The following is a 24,247-nucleotide window of genomic DNA, read 5'->3' as shown; positions in this document are numbered from 1 at the left end:
CCCAGAGGGAACGCTTTCTGTAAATTCAAATCCATTTCGATTGGAATTGTTAATAAGAATAACACGTAAACCCTTCCACTTAGGTACTTCCATACTTCAGTAGAAGGGCTTCACGGTATTAACTGACCGCAGAACTCTTCTGTTTACATGCAAACGTGATAACAGGCACATATGGAACTGGGACAGATAAGCTGAGAGCAAGAATCAAATGTTCAACGGAATATGCCACAAATGAAATTCAGGAGAGGAAAACACACATCAGTCAGGTTGAGGGGCCTTGGTTGTCTCACCATGAGAAATACAGGTTTGGGGAAATTTTCAAAGCAAAGGCCTCCTCTTAACCTTCTCTCTCAATCTGTAAGAAGGCAGGAGCTAACTAGGCAGTTTCAGAGATTATAACTCCAATTCACGACATTTAATGAAAAAGGAACTAAGTAAGTTGCTAAAGGTCACATAGCTAGAAGGTTACATAGGTTTCATTCAAATTCCAGTCTCAGTTTCTAAATTATATCTTTAAAATGTTCTGAGACTGCCTGCCTATGAGCCAGGGAAGAAAACTTGGGGCACAGCTAGACTATATAGTAGAGCCCTACTTATTTTCTAAATTAATTCAACTCAGTACATTACTCTATCGCTTAGGAATAAGTTTGTGGATGAATTCCCAATATGATTTTCTAAGAAGCTCATGTGTACATCTTATGTCTGTTCTATTCAGCTTTTGAGCTAACTTCCCGTCAAAGAAGAAAATGACCTTTGAGTCAGAGATGTGTCCTACAGATAAATTAACCTCAGAAAAGTGTCTTGGTATTTAGCTATTACAGTGGCACTCAGGAAATTAGAATCTATCCATTACTATTAAGCAACTTCAGTTCTTGGTAAAGCTGGTTTTGACATAGCAAGTTCTTATTTTCCTGAATAACTTCCTCAAGGTTTCTTTGTGGTAGTCCAGAGTTTTTTTGTCATGCAAGGTTGCAATCTTTAATAAAGCCACCATAATGGCATGTGAAATGCTCTGGGGTGGTCCCTGTAACACAACTGGCAAGACAGGCAAGGCAAAGGCAGGCAGGAACTAGCAGGAAGGGTGCTCTGATCCTTTCAACCAGAATAAAAAGGAACCCATAGAAAAGGACAACAAAGTTTTCAAATGGGAACTCTTTTTTTTTTTTTTTTTTAATTTTTATTTATTTATATTTATTTTTGTCTGTGTTGGGTCTTCGTTTCTGTGCAAGGGCTTTCTCTAGTTGCGGCAAGCGGGGGCCGCTCTGCATCGCGGTGCGCGGGCCTCTCACTATCGCGGGCTCTCTTGTTGCGGAGCACAAGCTCCAGATGCGCAGGCTCAGTAGTTGTGGCCCACGGGCCTAGTTGCTCCGTGGCATGTGAGATCTTCCCAGACCAGGGCTCGAACCCGTGTCCCCTGCATTGGCAGGCAGATTCTCAACCGCTGCGCCACCAGGGAAGCCCTCAAATGGGAACTCTTGATTTAAAAAGGAAATTAGAGACCCTGGCTAGAAACAACTTTCTATGCCAGATACAGCTCTAGTGACATTTTTCACTCAAGAAAGAGAAAATAATGTGTACATGTATAAATCATGTGTGTGCGTGTGTATATATACACACATACATATACTTGAGCACACAATCTCATACTACATCTTATTCCATTTTACTTCCATATATAACCTGTGTATTTGTATTTTTATATGGAAAGTTAAATGAATATCCAATAAGTGATACAGTAAAACTATGACTGCAACCAATTAAAACATAAATGTGCAGGGAATCAACAAAATGATGAATGTAGCAGTGTTAGAAGGGTGATTTCCCTTTCCCTTACATTTCTACACGGCTTTATTATTCTAAAAAGGAGGATTTAAAGTAATTTAATTCTCACGGTCTCAGTGAGGACCCAGTTGGGTGTAGCGAAAATAAAAACATCCAAATTAGACCAAGAGACCAATCCCTAAAAGAATAATATATAAAATTTAGCAGAGATATTAATAATAGAATATGTGACTGAGATTTTGTCATTTCACTCGCTTTGAGAGGAAGCCAGCAGAAGTAAAAACTGTGAGGTTCAATTTCTGCCATTCAGAGAAGGGTTTGCCTACTATGAAGGCAGATAAATGTTACTATTCCTACATCCTAAAGCCAGCACGGACTAACTTGTAAAAGATCCATTCATCCTTCAAAAACAGGATGAGTAAATGTGGTGGCCATAGAGAGAAACAGGAACTATAACTTCTTTTCCTACCAAAATGAATTAGTGTACCTATTATTTTAAAAAATATGAACACAGATATCTGTACCTTCTACAAACAAGGAAACAAAACTCTAACTTGGAAAATCCAGACATAAAAGATAAACTGAGGGGTAACTCTCTGACTTACAAGGAGACGAGAGTTCCTTAAATTGGCAATATTGCAAGCATACAAAATATGATCAGATTTAAATTCACTTTCTCAGGAATACATCTAGCAGCCAAAGGAGGAAAAAAGTCACTAAGAGCCAAAGCAAAACTTGGCAAACACACAGGTAGCATCCTGTCTCCCACTGCAGTCTACTGGTAAAGAGCGGTCTCAGCACCATTTCCCCTCTTTAAGATTCTAGTATTTCTATGAGAGTCTGTATTTCTCTTCGTTCCTCCCTTCTGATGTCTGATGTCAACCACAGCACTGCCTTACTGGCTCTCCCTCTTCTACTAACCTCTACTGACTTAAAAACTGTGAAGCTGAGAAGAGGCTCTAAGAGGACGAAACAGTCCACAAACACTGCTTACCTGAAGTTTCGAGCCACACTGAAATCGCCGGAGCATTTTAGTTCCCTACTCTAGATTTTATCCCCCAGACTTCCTATTTCTTGGTGTTCACCTTGTCATGATAGGACATCTCAGTGTTAGTTACCTTTTAACCATATTTCCCTCTTTCCAAAGCTACTTTCCCCCTATTCGTTATCATCCTGCAGCAACCGGGTCACATCACATCGCCCCTTCTTTGTGTCAGGTGGCCAGAGAGCAGCAGCCCCTCTCCCAGCACCAACAAACACAGAAACTAAGCGCCTCCCCAGCAGCACTGCGGGCTCCAGTCAGGCCCCTCATGACGAGTGAACTCACCCTCATCCTGAGCTTCAAATTGAAGGGAAAAGATTTTGGGTTGGGAGGTTTGTTTCTAGTCAGGGACATGGCACAAAGGGCATTCAAGCAGAAGTTAAACAAACACTACCTGGATCTTGGTCTTGCTTTGAGACTGTTGGAATCCTTAGGAGTGGCTGAAACAAAGATTAGTTGTTGTTTGCTTGGGTTTCATGTCTGCAGTTAAACAGGTTTTAAGCAGCACCTGGGCTAGTACAGAACACATCAACAGGTAAACATGAGGTACAGGTATCCGTGTGGAAAACTTGACCGCTTCCACATTTTCGTGATTCCATAATTTTATTTCTAAAGCTAAAGGCACAATTAAGAAGAAAGAAAAACCAACATATTTTTCCTTTCATCAGAGCATTAGCCACGAAGCCATTCTCAAATCGAAGTTGATTAATGAACAAATTCCAGCCTAAAAGACAACTCTCTCAAGAGGTTATCTATTTATACAATGATGGGTTCAGACTTGAGGGTTTCTTGGTCTATCATGATAGCCTAGTAATAATAGATTTTGAACCAGTTTCTCCTGAAGGTTAGGAAGAAATCTATTGGGCTACATATTTTAAGATTTTCTTAAAATACACCACCAGGACCGCATGACCACAAGAAATCAAAGTCCCACAGTTAAGTCGAAATGATCTATGCAGCTTTTCCTATAAGAAAATATTCTTGTGTCCCAAATCGTACAGAGAATATTATGGAGTGAAATCATTAAAATATTTTGTCAACCATATAACTTTTCCTTCTCCAATTTAAATCATGAACTAGCTTGCTCACTACCAACACACACAGAGCCGACTTTCCCATCATAAGTTGTTGGGAGTAATGAGAAATACTTACAAAAACATTAATCCTCTTTTTACGTTTTCAATCCTCTGCGGAAGACAACTTTAGAAACCACTAGCTGTGCTAAGGTTTTGCAAACGTTGCAAATTTTTCATCATAAAATGTCATAAAAATTCAAAGAAAAAGTGCTACTAACTAGGAGCAAGGAGAATATAGTTTGTATACTGTTTGCACAAATTTTTCCAGAAAGGAAATGTCCCACTGCGTGATGCCATCCTCTTTTACATTACTCCAAAGATAAAACCCCTCCTTGGTATGAAGCATGCTGGATTTCTGACGATCATTAAACTCCTTGGGTTAGATAAGCGGGGCAGAATGTGGAGCGGAGATGCTAACAAGGCCCAAAGCAAACTAGCAACACACGTCTCCTTAGCTTCAGTCAGCTATAGAAGACGTGCTTTTCTCCCAACTGAAGCGCTCTGGCTTCTTGGAGTGAGGACACAGGCACCTTTTAACTGCAAACCACTGAAAGGCTGCCGGAGCCCCGAGAAGCACGGGAGGCCCAAGCAGTGTGAGCCTGCCTCGCCCGGTCTTGTGCGCCCGCACGAAGATGGACAACCACCTCCCCTCCTCCAGCCCCCCGGCGGCAAAAGATGGCGGCCCAAGAGAGCCTCTCCTCCAGCCCAGCAGGCTACCTGGGGGCTGGGCGGACGGTGCGAGGGCCACTCACCATGGGGCTGAGAGCCACCCTCCAAGCAGGCCGCCCACGGCTGGCTCCGGCCCGCTTCTCTCAGGCCCCACTGCTTCCCAGAAATATGGGGGCAGAAGTCTCAGCCATTTTAAAAGACTGTTCCCCAAACCAGACCACGGTGACCATTACTTCCTTTGTCCACTGCCACTATCTTTGTCTTTGTGCCGGGGGGAGGGATGGGTGTGGAAGGAGGGGGGAGCCCTGCTGGTGAGAGATAGACAGGCAGGCAGATGGGGTGATGGGTGTGGCTGAGCCGTGGAGCCCAGGCCAGGAGTCCTGAGGTCCAGGGGCTACTCCTGGCCACGACCCTCTGTGGCTGTGACCTCCGTGAACCTCAGTCTCCTCAGCTACAGAATGAAGATACTAAAAATGAGGCCCCCTTCTCACTCAGAGAGATAAGGAAGTGAAGGCGCTTTAAAAACTAAATGTATTCTAGAATTGCAACATATTACTGTTGTAGGGTGTTCCTAATTTTTCAAGCTTAGAAATCTGGTTATGAAATTTAGTTCCTTCTAGGACAGCACAGGAGGTGCAGGTGGCCGCAGGGAATGGAAGGAGAGACCAAGGGGTGGCAGCCGGCAACTGGGCAGCTGTGAGAATCACCAACAGCAGGCTGAAGACTACAGTGGGAGGGCGAGCAGGCCCAACGCCCTCAGCAGGACCTGGAGACACACAGAAAAAGATGGCCATGGTGCAGTGTGGCCTTTTGAATTAGGCTAGAATGTGCCGTTAGCTAAGAAATCCATCAGATTCCACTGATATGTACATGTTCAGCACTTAAAAGGGTAAGGGTCTATGAGAAAAATATGTAACAAGGAATACCGCGCTCCCTGATGACACAGTCCCATCCCATCTGTAAGCCACCACATTTTCTTCACCACCATTACTATTATCATGGCTATCACCACCCACTGCGGAAGGAAGAGCAAAAGCGGGAAATGAGATCCCAGGCAGGGCTGGTAAGCTTCCACAGGTTCAAGATCAGAAAAAGCTGGAGAACACGATTTTAGTTAAGTCTTCCATCAGCCTCCAAGCCCCTGAGAGTCAGACTCAGCATTTGGAGCATGTGAATATCCACAAAAATGGCAAGGGCAGGTTGGGTCAGAATCCAGGCAGAAGCCCACGGGCGGATCACAGCTTCTCACTGAGCTGGGCAGAGGGAAGAAGAATGAGAACTTCCTAGAACACTCCAGGCATGTCATCTTTCCAGGAAACAGAAACAGGATAGGAGAGCAAGCCTAAAGTTTAATTCTCCAGAAGGCAGCAACTCAACTGAGGTGAACTGCCCACATGGCATGGACAGCCTTCCAGAATTAGAAACTACCACCTTGAAACTCTCGTGTCTCCCGCTAGGAATCCAAGCATTCCCCAGAAAAGAGGGTATTAAATACGTTTTCAGATGAGGGATTCCCTCATATCCACTCCAGAAAGGGCAGCAAAGGGAAGAACAAATCAGAAACCACATAGCATGCTCCCAGGCAGAATGTGAAACAAATTCAGATATACTTCACATACTGTGGCACGCACACCCTGATAGGTTCTGTCTGGTGACGCCATGCCCTACTCAATGAAGGAATGTTGAAAATGACATATAAAGCTCATGCCCCAGAGAACACGTAATGCTCATGGAAAAAATAGGAAGAGCTATTAGCCTAAAAAGCTGTTGGAGAAGCACAATTTAACTCTCCAAATTTAAATAATTTTTACTGATACCATAACATGAAGTTTACAAAAACTAGAATGTATCCACTTCATTTCCAGAAATTAGAGTTGTAAAGTACCTACCTCAGGCATCTGTCCTACGCAAACAGAGCATTTCTGCCTATGATGAAGGAACCTGAATCAGTTCCAAAAGCCAAAACTAGGTTTGAGAATTCCTACCACTTTTGGAGTCATAGTTGATCTACGATCTTAATTTTCTATTTCTTAACGTCGCTTTCTAGAGGTAGTGATTCCCAAAATAGGCTGAACATTAGAACCCCTGGGGGGGAGGGGCTGCCTAAAAATACAGATTCTTAGGCCTCATCACTGCAATCAATCATATATTCTCGTTCATATTCATTCTCCCTCCCTCCGTCCCTCTCTCTCCCTCTACCCCTCTCTCTTTTAAACCTTAAATGAACTTAGTGTTTGGGAAATACTGTACTGTAGCGTAAGCCTCGATGTATATTGATTCCTTTGTTCCAACTTTAAAAAAATAAAGCCTGGATGATAGCTAGTTAACCAAAACAAACATGATTTACTTATTAAATATTAAGAGACAGAACAATAAAAGAGAAAGCAGCAACTTCTTTCATGTGCTCATAATCAGAGCTCCAAATAGTAATGCCATCCCTAGCCAGTTTGTTCTCAGCTAGGTTCATCTTGGTTCAGTGATGGCTCTGTCGATAAAGCTGAGGCCACAGGCCCAACCATCTCCATGGTTCCCAGACACAGTTCTGACTCTCCAAGAACCTGGGCAAACACGACTTTTATTTCTCTCCTTGGAATCCACTCCATGTGTAAGCACATTTACCTGCCTTCCTGGTGGTGAAGCATAATGAAAGCGTTTGAGATTTATGCTTTGGAAATGGAAAGTTTCACCTGTGAGCCTCCCGTTAATCCACCCCATCAGCTTACTCTACACAGAAATCACAATGGCTTGTTGAAATCTTCCCAAATCCAAGTCTTCTCAATTTTATACTTAGTGACAATGAGACCCTCGATTCAAACTGAGAGATCCTTTCAGTGAAACCTGTATTCAGAACTTAAAAAGAAATCACCCTCTTCTCATACCTGAGAAGAGGGGAGGAGTAAAAAAGAAACCAAAAGGTTTCCTTAGAATAAAACACAAGACAAATATTTGGAGAGAAATATATATATATATATATATATATATATATATATATATACACACACACACACACACACACACACACACACACTATCACAGATGTACCAGTTTTCTCACTGAAACTACAGGGTTGTTTTGGTTTGTTTGTTTGTTTAAGAAATAATTACATTAAAAATATATTAAATTGGTTTTCTCCTACCTGAATCCTCGGACATATCTTTTGGTAAGGCTTCATCCGTAGCACTCTTCAAAGCTAGCAGTGTTTCGTTTTGTTTTTAAAGAACAAGAGAGAGAAAAGAAAAGAAAAAAAAATTTTATGTCTCAGGCACATTACATTAAAACAAAGAATCCCTAGTCATCACTTAATGAAAACGGTGTTACAAACATCTGTAAGTCGCTATAGCACTTACTAAAACAATAAAAGTCTCCTAAACTATGGTAACAGGTTCTCCTCCTACAGAGAACAGAGGTATTTTCAATGTTCCAGAGAGAGTGGCTGGGAGGAGTATTACCAGGAAGTAACAAATTTCCCCGTTTCTTTCCTGACATCCAGAGCAAAGACATAAGGATCCCTCTGAGAGTGAGAGCCAGGATTCAGGATTTTTAGAGCTCGCCAGGTTATTCCAATGGGTAGTCAAGGCTAAGACCCACTAGTAAAGACAGTAATCAGAGTACTTGCTGCCACAGACAACATCTAGGTCTGCCTGCCTCTCCTGAGCAAATACTGTAACAGAGAGCATGCAATTACTGTTTCCTAATGGGAAACATATTTTTCATGTTTAACTCCCATACAAAGCTACATCCATGGCAGGTCATGATAACAAAACCTGAAATAGCTTCACTGATTTTTAGTCCCTTCAGATAAGCCTTTCATTCATGGGCAGTGAATCAATATCAGATAATAGAAGGAATACTGGCTTGAGAATTCAAAAATCTTGGTTCGTATCCCTGCTCTTTTTCTTACTGAGCAAATAATTCATACTGCCTGAACTTAAGTTTACTCATCTCTATATCTTAGGTTATAAAACATACCAGCCTCCACTGCATTTTGTGAGGACTGAATAATACAGTGCATGAGGAAGGACCTGATAGATTATAAAGCATTATACAGAAGTACGGCAGGAGGTGGGGTGTTCCTCCTGCTCTTCTAGATAAGTCCCAGGCCAACTGAGCCCTGTGCTTGATGCTAGCTGTAACACAGAACGCCGTGCTGCACTGCTCTCACCCGTCCAGCAAGATAAGCAAATCGTCACAACCCAACACCCACAAAGTCACAGAGAATAAAGTCCAGGGATAGAAACTCTCTCGAGAAGGTAACTTCCTCAAGGATTAGACCTGTGTACAAATGTGCATGTATATTGATATTCTGGGATCACATCTGCCAACACAAGATGTTATGCTCACAAACCGTTCAGCTTCTAGTCATTTCCTAATTAGTACGACCAGATTCCAAAAAAAGGTGTTGGAGTAGCCTGAGGGTCAGCAGTGAGTACGGGGTCATAACTGAAGGGCTTTGGACACTCAACGGCTTGTTACCACTTTATGAACTATAGTTTCGTGACAGCAGCTGGAACTACTTAATCCATCCAAATGTGTTCATATACAGAGAACAGTCCTCAGATGCTCTAGAAGTCAGCCATTCCAAGAGAAGTAGATTAAAAATATATATAGGTAAAATGTCCCTAAAGGGAGAAAACTCATTCTTTTCATACCTTGTTTGTCATCACCAGTCACATCTTGGGTAGGGACAGGAAAGTCGGCCACGTCTTTAATAGATAGCTTCTTGGAAAAGAAAAGAAAATTAATAATATGGGTTGGAATGGAAATGGAGTGATGTGCACATCTGACGCAAATGTTGTTAAAAGCTATATATCTTGCCAATATTTCTGTCTCCCATAAACCCTGACATTTAATACTATTTTATTTTTTAGGTTTCTAGTGAGGTATAAGTTAATTTGTATTGAAAAATTTATATACACAGAGGAAAAAAATAATGACTTAGATTGAGGTACATGTATAGACCACACATTATATCTTAATCTGGTGTGGGACTCAGCCAGAGTTGTGGAGCATTTGCCCACGACTCCAGTCAACAACAAACCTGTGCTCTAGGTACCTTCTCACGAGCAGAGAGAGGTTCTGACAAGTGGCCCCATCACATGGGTATTTGCCAGGATCTCTTATGTAGAGGGTGTTCAACCCTGATTCAAACAGCCTCCTTGTCATGGAATAAGAGAATTTTACTGATGAGCAGAACAAAATTTTCTGCTAACTCACTGAAGGGAGAAGTCCTCACTTACACTAAGAAGATGAATACCCAAATTGATCAAGTATTGATTAGTTTAAAATTCTATGTAAAATCTACTTACTATAATTTCTTGTACACTCTCAATTAACATGGACTCTGTCCTCTGATAAGATTAAAGGATAATACATATTCATAGTTGATATATATATATATACGTAAACACATTCTAGAAAGATATATAAAAATTGAAGGGTGATTGGGTAGGTGGGGATAGGGATAAGAGGAGAACTTGTCACTATATGCCTTTTGATATTCTTTTTATTTTAAACATATTCAAAAAATCAAATAAAGATAAATTTTAAAACTTAAAGAAGTAGGGTAAATTCCTGGAGTTAGCTGGTGCTCCAAAAGGTTAACTGGTTTACCTCTCAGAATCTGAACAGCCCAAGAGACATAAGCAATACTTCTGTTTTCAAACTGTTTCAAAGAATGGAGTTAGAATACTGCTTGGTGGTAACCTGATCTAGGGTTTAGCCATCCACAGGCAAGTCATTCTTGGCATTACAATGAAGCCTCCAGATGTAATTTAGAACAGAGAATGTATCTCAACAGTGCCCTTCTTTCATTTTCTTGTCCCACCTGGATTGTAAACCAGATCCTTAGCAGAATAAAATAATTTAGGAGTAGAAAATATAGATAAAAAGAAATCCAAAAGAACACTGTTGAAAGAAATTTTTTAAATCTAAATAAAAGGAAAGACACCCCGTGCTCATGGGTCAGAAAACTTAATATTGTTAAGATGGTAATATTCCCTAAATCCATCTACAGATTTGAAGCAATCCTTCTTGGCTTTTTGCAGAATTTGACCAGCTGGTCGTAAATTTCATATAAAAATGTAAGGGACCCAGAATAGCAAAAATATTCTTGAAACAGAAGAACAACTTACCAAAAAGTTATAGTAATCAAGACACTGTAGTACTCACATAATGACAGACATATAGAGCAATGGAATACAATTGAGAATCCATAAATAAACCCTTAAATTTGTGGTCAACTGATTTTCAGTAAGGGTACAAAACAATTCAGTGGGAGAAAACTGTCTATTCAACAAATGATGTTGGGACAATTCGATATCCATATAAAAATAAAGAGTGAAGTTGGACCTCTTCTTCACGGCATATATAAAAATTAACTCAAAATGGATCACAGACCTAAATGTAAGACCTAAAACTATAAAACCCTTAGAAGAAAACATAGGAATAAACCTTCATGATCTTGTATTAGGCAATGGTTTCTTAGATATTACACCAAAAGCACAAGCAAAAAAAGAAAAAAATTAGATAAATAGAACTTCATCAAAATACAAAACATTTGTGTTACAAAGGATACTATCAAGAAAGGAGGGAAAAAGAAAGAAAAATACTTGCAAATTATACATTTAATAAGAGATTTATATCCAGAATATATAAAGAACACTTACAACTCAATAAACAACCCAGTTTATAAATGGACAAGGGATAGGAATAGATATTTCACCAAAGAAGACATACAAATGGCTAATTAGCACACAAAAAGATGCTCAATATCAGTAGTCATTAGGAAATTCAAATCAAAACCACGAGATACCACTTCACTCCCACTAGGGTGGCTAAAATCAAACAGACAGATAATAACCAATGTTAACAAGGATATGGGGAAACTGGAACCCTCATACACTGCTGGTGGAGGAATGTAAAATGGTGCAGCTGCTCTGTAAAGTAGTTTGTTAGTTCCTCAAAAAGTTAAACACAAGGTACAATATGATCCAAATATTCCACTCCTCAATATATACTCAAGAGAATTGAAAACATGTGTGCACACAAAAACTTGTACATGGACATTCATAGCAGCATTTTTTCTAACAGCCCAAAAGGGGAAACAACCCAAATGTCCATCAGCTGAAGAATGGACAAACAAAAAAATGTGTTAGTATCCATACAACGGAATACTATTCAGCAATAAAAAGGAATGAAGCACTGATACATGCTATAATGTGAATGAACTTTAAAACATTACACAGTGATCTCATCACAAGAAAAAAATGTTTTTCCTTATTCTTTAATGGCGTATTTATGTGAGATGGTGGATGTTCACTAAACTTAACACAGTAATCATTTCAAGATGTATGTCAGTCAAATCATTTTGCTGTATATACACCTTAAACTTAGCCAGTGCTATATATGTCAACTCTATCTCAATAAAACTGGAAGATCAAAAGCAAACATTATACTAAGTGAAAGAAGCCTGTCACAAAAGACCACATATTTTATGTTTCTATTTATATGAAATGTCCAGAATAGCCAAATTCAGAGACAGAAAATAGCTTAGTGATTACTAGAGGCTGGGGGAAGCGGGGAACAGTAGATGACTGCTAATGGGTACAGGCTTTCTTTTTGGAGTGATGAAGATGTTCTAAAATTCGACTAGAGTGATGGTTGCACAACTGTCAATATACAAAAAACCACTGTATACTTTATACAAATTGTATACTTTAGATGAATATAGTATATGAATTATATCTCAATAAGCCTGTTTACAAAAGAAAGAAATCCAGTAATCTAAGAAGCATTGCTAAAGACAAGTGTCCGTGAAATTATAATCTTTAATTCTTGATGGAAATAAGTACATGGTACAGCTCTGCTGTCTTTAGAAAAAGATGTACTGCTGAGCAAACTTCTCAAGACCTGACTCAGCTACAGCTCCATTCACAACAAACACCTTTATGGAGTCATCCTTCACAGGGCTGGTACCAAGATCTATCTAAACTCCAAGCGTGGGGAATTCCCTGGCGGTCCAGTGGTTAGGACTCCACGCTTTCACTGCTGAGGGCCCAGGTTCAATCACTGGTTGGGGAACTAAGATCCCACAAGCTGCGTGGCGTGGCCAAAAAAAACAATAATAAAATAAAATAAACTCCAAGCATGCATTCCTGTGTTTAAAATATCTCCATTTCCAGACTTCACAGCCACCTGTATATTTGCTCCTTTCCTTTTAGAGAGATGATAAGTGAGTACATGAAGAACAGCAACATGAGTCAGTAATTAATTTCTCCAAAAAAAAACAGCATTATTTATCTCTGTTGGAAAAGCAAAGATCATCTGATACCATGGCAAGTTGGAACAAAACGTTTAACTAGAAAAAATGCGAATTATGACTTTTTTAGTAAATCACCTAACAACAACATAATCTTACACAAGCAGGAGTACCCATAGCAAAAAAATTTTTTAATTTAAAAATAAAACAAAAAAACAAAACAAAACAAACAAACAAAAAATAAAACAGGGCAACTGCATAAGACAGTTGTAGAGGTGTCTGTCCCGGCCTGACAAACTTCTCCGTACACTGTCAGCAACCCCAGAGTACACTGAGGGCCGGGAAAAGTGACTGACAATCATACTTGCTTCACCATCATACACATTCTACAGAAAAAGAAATTGAAAAAGCCAAAACTCTTTGAATGCACATCTATCACTCCACCTGAAATCACTTTATCTCCTTCCCAAGAGTAGAAATCGGCTGAGGAAAGGAACACGGAGGCTACAACTCAAAGAAAGAGCAGTAGAGAGGCCCAGAGAGACGTTATCAGAGGGGGCGCAGCAGAAGCAGGCTTGATTCGCTCAGAGAGGAGCAGAGGATGGCATCCACAACATGCACTACAGGCACGAGAGCCTTGTGGGAAAGAATAAATAATCACACACAATCACAAGAAATTTTTTAAATGGCCCTGTATCCTGCCTTTGACTTCTATCATCTTGCAACGTCGGAGCACTGTAATAGGAGCCTATGAACAAACCTCCATTTATGAAACATTTCCAGACTTTTTTCAGGGTGGGAACAGCCGATATCATAAGTTGTCATCCCAGCAATCATAATGGTGACGAAAGTGCTGATATTAACAATAACCATAAGGACCCCTAAAGCACACAGTTAAGTCCCTGCATCAGTGGCCCAACGTTATAGGAATTCTTTGGGTTTCTCTTGAGGATCATCCAAATCAGGCAGCTTTCAATGTGATCTGGGGCCCTCATATACAGTTCTCAAACCTCCTCTCAAAACTGTTCTGATTCATTACACCTTGTTAATACTCAGCTGCTAAAAATACAGCTTTACAATGTTTACTTCAAAATTAAAGCTCGGTTAAAGTAAATAACCTGGCTTACATTTTTCTGGCTTAGTTTGGCTATACCTAAATTTCACCTCTAAAAGGTCAAGAGGCTACTTTGCTTTTTTCACCAAATCTAGTTTTAGGGAGAAGAGAAAAAAAGATAATTATAGATATATCTGGTGTCTAGATTTGAAATGCTGAGCTTCAAAGTAAGTACTAAGTATTAAGAGAAATCGTTATGAAAGCAAATTTTCCAGAGTTTGTAAAGAACAATCAGCTAATGGATTTAATAGTACACACATCCTTATTTATTAACATATGAAGATCTTTTACCTCCATCCGATTCAAGTCACGGAGTTGTTGGTTTGCTGGCACTGGCTCAGAATAAGAATCAAATAACGCACACTCCCACTTGGGCTTAGGAAAGGCTAAGAAGAAACAAAAAGAATGCATAAGAATATGTACTGTAGTCATGGTGGTCATAGCTTTTCTGTGCTTGGTAAATAGAACAACAAAAGCAGCCAGCTCCTATATACTAGAGATGGCACTAATCACGCTGAGGTAGTATTTCAAGTTCTTTACGTATACAAGCTAGTACTTCTACCGTGCCCACTTTACATGCAATAAAACTAAGGAGCAGCGAAGGTAAGCACCTTAGTCAAGGTCAGAGAGCCAGTAAATGAAGAGCAGGGACTTGAACTGCCAGCACTCCTGCTGGAGGGTCCATGCTGTCAGCATTTCATGTTGTAACATAGAAGTCATTTTCCACCTTAACCATCACTATCACAATACTTCAGTTTTAACTAAGCTACTAGCAGCATTTTAAAATGGCAGTAACTATGTTGATAGTTTGAATACCATAAACATTAATTGAGGAAATACTTCATTTTAGCTATTACTATTGGAAGTAAATAGACAAGATCTTACAATGATATGTGCCGAAGAAAACTTTATGAAATACTCATTTCTTTTGGTTAGCAGGAATAACAAAAATAAGAGCACAAGTTCTTCCTGATTTATAACAATGAAATAAGAATCACATTATGGGTTTCTTCCAACATAGTACAGAGACAGCAGCTGTTAGCTGGGTAGCTGAGTGGATCAGCGTAAGAAAAACCATGCTACCTGGTACGCTAACACTGAACACTCACACTATTTCTTAGAAACAGATTCTGTTTCACCACTTTTGTCACAAAGTAAGTAAAAAAGAAATGTCTCAACAACTAGGAAAATTGTCAATATTCCAAAGAGGAAAAGCAGACTGGGGTAGACAGTAAACAGAAGCTACAAATCAAATTTGTCAAGACCAGCTATTAAGAAATCAAAATTTTAATGCCATGTTTAAAAACATTTTTTTGAATCAAATGTTAAAAATGGATTGGCAGGGACTTCCCTGGTGGCACAGTGGTTAAGAATCACCTGCCAATGCAGGGGACATGGGTTCGAGCCCTGGTCCGGGAAGATCCCACATGCCGCAGAGCAACTAAGCCCTTGCGCCACAACTACTGAGCCTGCGCGCTAGAGCTTGCGAGCCACAACTTCTGAGCCGGCGAGCCACAACTACTGAAGCCCGCGTGCCTAGAGCCCGTGCTCCACAACAAGAGAAGCCACCGCAATGAGAAGCCTGTTCGCCGCCACTAGAGAAAGCCCGCTCGCAGCAACAAAGACCCAACACAGCCAAAAATATAATACATAAATTTATTTAAAAAAATTAAAAAGCACAGAGAAGACCCAAAGGGTTCTGGCCATTTTCTTGAACCAAATACAAAAATAAACAAGGGTGATAAACCATTTAAAAGTTAACTACTAAACCCTTAGGGTTTGCCTAAAATATACTAACACTAAGTTTGATGGGGTTTTATGAGGTCTCTCATGATTTTTGTTAGAACTATTTAATTATTATTTAAGATTAATCCCACAAACTCTGGAAATGATGTGCAATTTTTGTTTAATTGAAGGGTATATGATGGATTCTTCTTCAGTTGTTTCTATATAAATGCATGCTCCATAAAAGGCCATTAAGAAATGGGGGGCATGAAATGGAGGTATTTGTAATGAGGTGGATGGAGTTAGAGTCTGTCATACAGAGTGAAGTAAGTCAGAAAGAGAAAAACAAATACAGTATGCTAACACATATATATGGAATCTAAGGGAAAAAAAAAAAAAAAAAGGCCATGAAGAACCTAGTGGCAAGACGGGAATAAAGACACAGACCTACTAGAGAATGGACTTGAGGATATGGGGAGGGGGTGGGGTGAGATGTGACAGGGTAAGAGAGTGTCATGGACATATATACACTACCAAATGTAAAATAGATAGCTAGTGGGAAGCAGCCGCATAGCACAGGGAGATCAGCTCGGTGCTTTGTGACCACCTACAGGGGTGGGATGGGGAGGGTGGGAGGGAGGGAGATGCAAGAGGGAAGAGAAATGGGAACATATTGTATATGTATAACTGATTCACTTTGTTATAAAGCAGATGCTAACACACTATTGTAAGGCAATTATACTTCAATAAAGATGTTTGAAAAAATAAAAAAATAAAAAAAAATAAAAAAAAAAAATTCAAGAAATGGGGGGCGGGGGGACTTCATTCAAAATGAAGGGAGATGCTCTTGACTGAGGCTCTATTTTTTAGACTCCCCTGTACTGCGTAAGCAAGGTAAAAGCAGCCATTTGCAGCAGTAAAGGAATCAAGAGGCTATTTCTCCTTTGTTAATACATTTTTTGCTCAGGGCTTTCAGACCTTTAAAAATTTCATCAGTGACTTTTGAAACAGTCCATGAAACACCTGAACACCTACAAAGTGACTCCTCAAATAAGGAGTCATGACACCCAGCCTAGGTTCCATAGCCACACCGCATAAGAACAAGGAAACAGCATTCCTCAAGACCCCAAACAGGAAAGAGAGGGAGGAGAGAGAGCGAGACAGAGACAGGGACACAGAGAGAGACACTAAAGAGGAAACAGAGCAGTGTGTAATGCTGAACAACTGCAAACTAGTTCCTGGGGACCCCTGAGGGTCTCCCCAAGCCTGTAAGGAAGGGGAACACGCTGGAGTTACGGCCCGCTGGAGTCAGAAAGCAGCTGCGATTAGCAAAGTCCAAGCTCTGAAACAAGTAATAGCTTTTGCTCTCTGAACCCTCCCCTTTGTACATTTTCTGAGGGCCTCTGGGCAAGATCCCAGAATGGGTCATGCTTCCCCCAACATGTTCACCGGTCCCTGGCACCAGCCACATACTTAGTCTCTTCCTTTTGGTTGAGCCTCCACCCCGTCACTACCTAACACAGAATGACAGACTTTTTATTAAAGAGTCAGAGACCCGAAGACTGACTTAGATAAGTCATTGGCTACTTTGAATCTAGTGCCGTTATGAGGAGGGGACAAGACAAGATAATCTAAGGCCTTTCCAGATCTAACCGTGAAATTTATGATCTGTTCATGACTAATCACATTTTCTTTAGACACTGGTTCCCTCCTGCCAATAATCATCAATGACTAAGCTCTCATGTTTTAGAGGCCCTCTCTAAAAAGTGAGAAAGGCTGTTGAAAGCACCAGCTATTTCTGTACCCTTTCGATGGAGGCTATACTTCTGTGAATAATAGAATTCACCTCAGAAATCAGCCCACTGCCTTTGAAAGGGCAAGAGATACTATTAATTTTTTTCAATCTTCCAAAGAAGTTAATACAAAGGTTGGACTCACCATGACTCTTTCCTATCCAAAGGATTTGGGGGTAACTGTTTTATTAATGAGAAAGACAAAGAGAGCTCTATTCTAACTTTCTGGCGTGCTAGAATGTTCTATATCTTTATCTGATTGCAGTTACATGGGTGGATACACATTAAAAAATTCGAATGTACATTTAAGATCAGAGCCTTTCATACATTTCACTGCATGTAATTTTTAATCTTTTTCATTAGGTACAAGACTCCTAGTCCATTCCATTGCCCAAGGCCACTCGGGGACACCGGGATGGGCCTAAAGATGGCAAGTCAGCATTGGCTCTACAGGAGGATCTTCCTCTTAATCTTTTTTTTTTTTCTTTTAAATTTTCTGTTATTTTTTTTTTAAACATCTTTATTGAAGTATAATTCCTTACAATGGTGTGTTAGCTTCTGCTTTATAACAAAGTGAATCAGTTATACATATACAATATGTTCCCATTTCTCTTCCCTCTTGCGTCTCCCTCCCTCCCACCCTCCCTATCCCACCCCTCTAGGTGGTCACAAAGCACCGAGCTGATCTCCCTGTGCTATGCGGCTGCTTCCCACTAGTTATCTATTTTACATTTGCTAGTGTATATATGTCCATGTCACTCTCTTACCCTGTCACATCTCACCCCACCCCCTCCCCATATCCTCAAGTCCATTCTCTAGTAGGTCTGTGTCTTTATTCCCGTCTTGCCACTAGGTTCTTCATGGCCTTTTTTTTTTTTTCCCTAGATTCCGTATATATGTGTTAGCATACTGTATTTGTTTTTCTCTTTCTGACTTACTTCACTCTGTATGACAGACTCTAGGCCCATCCACCTCACTACAAATAACTCAATTTTGTTTCTTTTTATGGCTGAGTAATATTCCGTTGTATAAATGTGCCACATCTTCTTTATCCATTCATCTGTCGATGGACATTTAGGTTGCTTCCATGTCCTGGCTATTGTAAATAGAGCTGCATTGAACATTTTGGTACATGACTCTTTTTGACCTATGGTTTTCTCAGGGTATATGCCCAGTAGTGGGATTGCTGGGTCATATGGTAGTTCTATTTGTAGTTTTTTAAGGAACGTCCATACTGTTCTCCATAGTGGCTGTATCAATTTACATTCCCACCAACAGTGCAAGAGTGTTCCCTTTCCTCCACACCCTCTCCAGCATTTATTGTTTCTAGATTTTTTGATGATGGCCATTCTGACCGGTGTGAGATGATATCTCATTGTAGTTTTGATTTGCATTTCTCTAATGATTAATGATGTTGAGCATTCTTTCATGTGTCTGTAGGCCATCTGTATATCTTCTTTGGAGAAATGTCTATTTAGATCTTCTGCCCATTTTTGGATTGGGTTGTTCGTTTTTTTGTTATTGAGCTGCATGAGCTGCTTGTAAATCCTGGAGATTAATCCTTTGTCAGTTGCTTCATTTGCAAATATTTTCTCCCATTCTGAGGGTTGTCTTTTGGTCTTGTTTATGGTTTCCTTTGCTGTGCAAAAGCTTTTAAGTTTCATTAGGTCCCATTTGTTTATTTGTGTTCTTATTTCCATTTCTCTGGGAGCTGGGTCAAAAAGAATCTTGCTGTGATGTATGTCATAGAGTGTTCTGCCTATGTTTTCCTCTAAGAGTTTTTGATAGTGTCTGCCCTTACACTTAGGTCTTTAATCCATTTTGAGTTTATTTTTGTGCATGGTGTCAGGGAGTGTTCTAATTTCATATTTTTACATGTTCCTGTCCAATTTTCCCAGCACCACTTATTGAAGAGGCTGTCTTTTCTCCACTGTATATGCTTGCCTCCTTTATCAAAGATAAGTTGATCATATGTGTGTGGGTTTATCTCTGGGCTTTCTATCCTGTTCCATTGATCTATATTTCTGTTTTTGTGCCAGTACCAAACTGTCTTGATTACTGAAGCTTTGTAATATAGTCTGAAGTCAGGGAGCCTGATTCCCCCAGCTCCATTTTTCGTTCTCAAGATTGCTTTGGCTATTCGGGGTCTTTTGTGTTTCCATACAAATTGTGAAATTTTTTGTTCTAGTTCTGTGAAAAATGCCAGTGGTAGTTTGATAGGGATTGCATTGAATCTGTAGATTGCTTTGGGTAGTAGAGTCATTTTCACAATGTTGATTCTTCCAATCCAGGAACATGGTATATCTCTCCATCTATTTGTATCATCTTTAATTTCTTTCATCAGTGTCTTATAATTTTCTGCATACAGGTCTTTTGTCTCCTTAGGTAGGTTTATTCCTAGATATTTTATTCTTTTTGTTGCAATGGTAAATGGGAGTGTTTTCTTAATTTCACTTTCAGATTTTTCGTCATTAGTGTATAGAAATGCAAGAGATTTCTGTCCTCTTAATCTTTTTATCAGCTGGGGATTCAGTAGTTGCCTGGTCTACAATTTTCATGAAAGGGTTAAGTGACTTTGGTTCAAATCCATCCAGACAGTACTAGAATGGAGATAAAAGATGACTCACATTTGCTATATCATCCCTATGACTCACATTATAAGTTGTGAGAGTGTAATATCAGTTAATGAACAGTAACTGCACATACAAAGGGCTCCTCAAAGTGTCTGGACAACATCTTAAGGAACAAAACTCTCTTCCAAGGTCTGGAAGGAAATGCCTAAGGTTTAGGATTTATGATGAGGCATTACCTGCTTGCAGGTACTCCGGCTGCAGAGTTGGAGGCAGGCCCTCAGGCAGTGGGTAGCCGTTCTTCCGAGCCACAATGAGATGAAACGCAGCACAGAACTCTGGCAGGCTCAGGGCTCCATCGCAGTCAGCATCGCTCAGTTCCCTAAGGATAGCAGATGTTATGAGCGCCTAACACGGGGCTCAGAGGGAAAGTTACTCAGCCTCAAACATGCAAACACGACTCCCAGGCTCTCTGGTGGAGGCCCTGCAGGGTCCCCAAACCCATATAAAATCTCAGGGGGCCACACGGAGGAAGAAAAATCGACACCACTAGCATGAGTGGCACTTTATAAATAAAAATTTAAATTCTTCAGATTCTCCAATAGATCTGTTTTACAACAGAGTACACAAGTAAAAAAACTATGGGAGGAAAAGGAAAACGATGCCCACAATTCACACTTAGTTGACACTCATTCAGTAAATGCGTTGTGTGACGAGCCCCGGACTTGGTTCTCGAAACAGTCAGAGGAAGGGCTGGCCCTGCCCTTTCAGGGTGTCCTGGCCGTTATTCAGTTACCCAAGCTCAGATACAAGCACTTCATTTTTCAGCTTTAAGGAAAAACCTTGAACTTTTCAAATCGCAAATGTTGTATCAAAACTTTGCTTGAGAATTCCCTCCTGGGAAAACACATGTAAGCTCAGTAAATACTGGTTGAATTATGTTTTCAGATAAACCTAGCAACTAGGGAAGGCTGGAACCAGATGAGATAGAAAGGAAGAAAGGGAGAGGCTTGAAAAGGCTTATCTTTGCTTCAGCCGTTGTTTCCCACTGAAAAGCAGAGACCTATCTGCCAAAGTAACTAAGACCCCATAAGCTCAACCAGTCTCTTAGGTGTACAGAGACGAGTACGCTTGTGTTAGGACAAGCAGAGTGAGAAGGCATATGCAATCATAGTAGGAAGGGGGTTACTATTTGAAAGAAAAACCATGGAAGGTAAGCTCCGGAACTTTCCTTTGGACCCTTCACATCCTTGTCCCCCTTGAATACTCAGAAAGCACCAGCTCCCCAAGGTGAGGAGCCAGGGAACTGTTTCAAACACTGGGTGGAGAGAATCCCACAAAGCTTACATGGATATGTCTCAACAAAAAGATAGAAACCCTCATGCCGATAATGTTAAGACTGGGAATTCTGCCAAAACAGACTGTATTCTTTACAAAATGATAGTTTCTCTTTTTTCCTAGCTTTAAAGCCTAATAAGGCTTGCCATTTTTTTTTTTTTTATGCTAGAATATATTGCCGAAAAACCGAAATTCAGCTCAGGATCCCAGATACAGTGGCATTCACAAGTGCCAGTGGAATAGTTTTCCAATATGATGCACAAAACATGACAAGCAATTTTAAACTCTATTATAATTTTTTTGCAAATCCTCATGAAAAAAAGTTTTACATAAATATTCCAATACTTTAATTATATATTTATCACAGCGTGGTCTCCCACCCAGTCTTGAGGAAGAAGAGCCCACACGCAGCCGGGAGTTTACAGAGGTACAGAGCGTTTTCATAAACGCAAACAGAGCCATCTGGACCAACCAGCTCAGCCCTTCTGGAGCCGGGGATGGAGCCGGCACAGCAGCAAAGCACCGGGCACGCCACATGTGCAAGTCTGAACCAGGGCCCAGCTGATAAACACCAGCCAAATTTACGAAGCTCAGAGGCAGCGAGAAGAGTCAAATTTAACTTAATTCCAAAATATTTGTGGAACTTCTGTTCACCTGGCCTCATAAAATATTATAAAGAATAGCTTTTCAAGGTTCTCTGGTCACTTACACCACATCAAGTAGAAAAATCTGAAAATAAAACACACGAGATGGAAATTCTCATACGCTCACACAACTGCTTAGACTGAAAAGGCATCTAGGTGAGGATAATAATTAGGAAATTGCTTTTTAAATAAGAGCTAAAACAGTGCGTAGTATGTGCCAGACACTATTCATTGTGCTTTTCATATAACTTACTTAATCTTCACAGCAACAATAATCTAAGTTCTTTTCATTCTCTTAGTCTGTTTTTTAAAAAATTCAAAAGATTAGATTTTTAAAATGCAAAAGTAGGAGCTAAGGGATGGCTATGGATAACAGTATGATACTATGAGGCATTAACTGTACTTACCATATATAGGAGAGTTCTGGAATGGAAAGCTTTGATTTGGTGAAGAAGTTCTTGGCCACAGAACCTGTCAAGAGCCATTGTTTAAATAAATCATGAATTACTTACCTAGAGCAGCTTTTATATTTACATGTAAATGAATCACCATTTTTTTCATTCAGCAATTCCTACCATATAACCACAAATATAACAATTATTCATCAAAGCAACTACGAATTGTGTGGCTAAAAGCAACATACAAACGGCTTTTAAAAGAGTATGTAAATTAGAATAGGGCAAAAGAACTAACGACATAATACTTATTATGACATGAAAATTATATGAATTCCTTCTTCGTATTTCCAAAAATCTGCAAAATTTACTAAAAATTCAAAAGATAACTATCAAAATTATCAAAGTAAAAATCTGTCGAGCACTTTTAATGAACGGATGCAAAAGTAATACACGATCATGGTAGGAAACAGCAAAAAGAAGAAAAACTAACACCATTAATCTCATCATACTAGAGATAAGACAGACATCTTGGGAAAGCGTTTCAGTGAGATTTAAGATCTCTTGGTGGCTCTTCAAGAATCGCATCCAGGAACCTCTTGCTACTTTCTTTATTCACTGCAAATTTACCAATATCAATGGAAATCAGGTAATCATTCCATTTTACATGTTACGTAGCTTCAAGTCCCAACTGCACTTAAAATGTTTAGACCCAATCCTTATTGAGATTGAAATTTTTACGCTTTCTGCTCTCAAAACAGTTTCACAATTCAAAAGCCTCAAGTCTAATACAAAGAACACTCAAATCAAAGCCCTAAACTCTATTCTAAACTGATAAAGTCAAAAGTCTTTCCTTAGCCATCACAGACTTCTAACTGGCCTTGAAACAAAGGATTATAGTGGACCCTAAGGCAGACTTATTTTCCTTTGGTAGATGAAGGATCAAAGACAAAGTACCCTATAAACGAATGAGCCTTCTCCCCAAGAGCATCCTGGAAATAATGCTGACACAGGACTGCTGGCCATCCATGCAGTCTCCTTGTCTTGTCAAACATTTGTCAGAAATGTCCTGAAAGCCCATTTGCCAGCTATTTTATACATAGAAAGGCATTCTCCCCTAGTTTCATTCTTCTTTTTCCCTCCTGATCTCCTTTCTTCAAAGTATAATAGGCTCAAACCCACAGCTAGAGTGGCCTGGCCTTCACACAGTAGAGAGAGACTGTCGGCCCACGGTGTCCCAGAGTGGTTGGGTGGCGCCCACAGGGAAGATGGCGGCTAACAAGGTCAGAGAAGGAGCGCTTGAGCAAGCCCGAGTGCTCCCTCCTTCGGTGCTGACAGAAGTTCAAACGGGGAGCTGGAACCCTCGCCCCAGCCCCACCCCCAAGCAACAGAGAAACCCCAAACAAGCCTCCTTTCCTTGCTCTCTCCAGCCATTTTCAGATCCACCTGAGAGCCACATGTGGGGCAGAAGAGGTAGAAGGGCGGCTTAAAAGCTGTCAGCAGTCAAAGATCAAAACCATGAATCCAGACTTTTTCTTACAAGGGGTCTCTCAGCCCAGTAAACTACAGCTACCCCCAGCATTGATCCATCAGTGACTGAATGTTAATACATCCAATATATACAGATCTTTAAAAAAAAATAAAGACCAGTAACCCACTGTAAAAATTGATTGAGCTATGAGAGTTCAAAGAAATAGATGCAACTGACTCTTAATCATGTTGAAAAAAAAATGTTCAACCTTGTTCGTGAGACATCTGTAAGTTAAAACCACACAAAGACATGATTTCTTGCCTGTCAGATGGGGAAAATACAAAAGTTCAATAACGTGCTTTGATAACAAG

At 40.1% G+C, this 24,247-nt stretch overlaps 1 protein-coding gene across 3 annotated transcripts in view; it reads right to left on the bottom strand.

Annotated features, from left to right (window-relative positions):
* The window catches only part of REPS2 (RALBP1 associated Eps domain containing 2), a 236,160-nt gene that overhangs the window by 96,839 nt on the left and 115,074 nt on the right, over positions 1 to 24,247 (bottom strand). For 2 of the 3 annotated variants that reach the window (XM_057538983.1, XM_057538984.1), the window contains exons 7-12: positions 22,418 to 22,481; positions 20,268 to 20,410; positions 14,232 to 14,326; positions 9,219 to 9,288; positions 7,706 to 7,759; positions 3,219 to 3,264 (exon numbers count right to left, since the gene is read on the bottom strand). In XM_057538983.1, coding sequence (XP_057394966.1) covers positions 3,219 to 3,264; positions 7,706 to 7,759; positions 9,219 to 9,288; positions 14,232 to 14,326; positions 20,268 to 20,410; positions 22,418 to 22,481 — 472 coding nt within the window. The remainder of the gene's footprint in view (positions 1 to 3,218; positions 3,265 to 7,705; positions 7,760 to 9,218; positions 9,289 to 14,231; positions 14,327 to 20,267; positions 20,411 to 22,417; positions 22,482 to 24,247) is intronic. The other variant, XM_057538985.1, reaches the window with a different exon arrangement.

Source organism: Balaenoptera acutorostrata, chromosome X (assembly GCF_949987535.1).
Source record: "Balaenoptera acutorostrata chromosome X, mBalAcu1.1, whole genome shotgun sequence".
Classification (NCBI taxonomy): domain Eukaryota; kingdom Metazoa; phylum Chordata; class Mammalia; order Artiodactyla; family Balaenopteridae; genus Balaenoptera; species Balaenoptera acutorostrata.
Note: the sequence above shows the minus strand (reverse complement) of the source record. Positions and strands in the feature narration are given on the sequence as shown.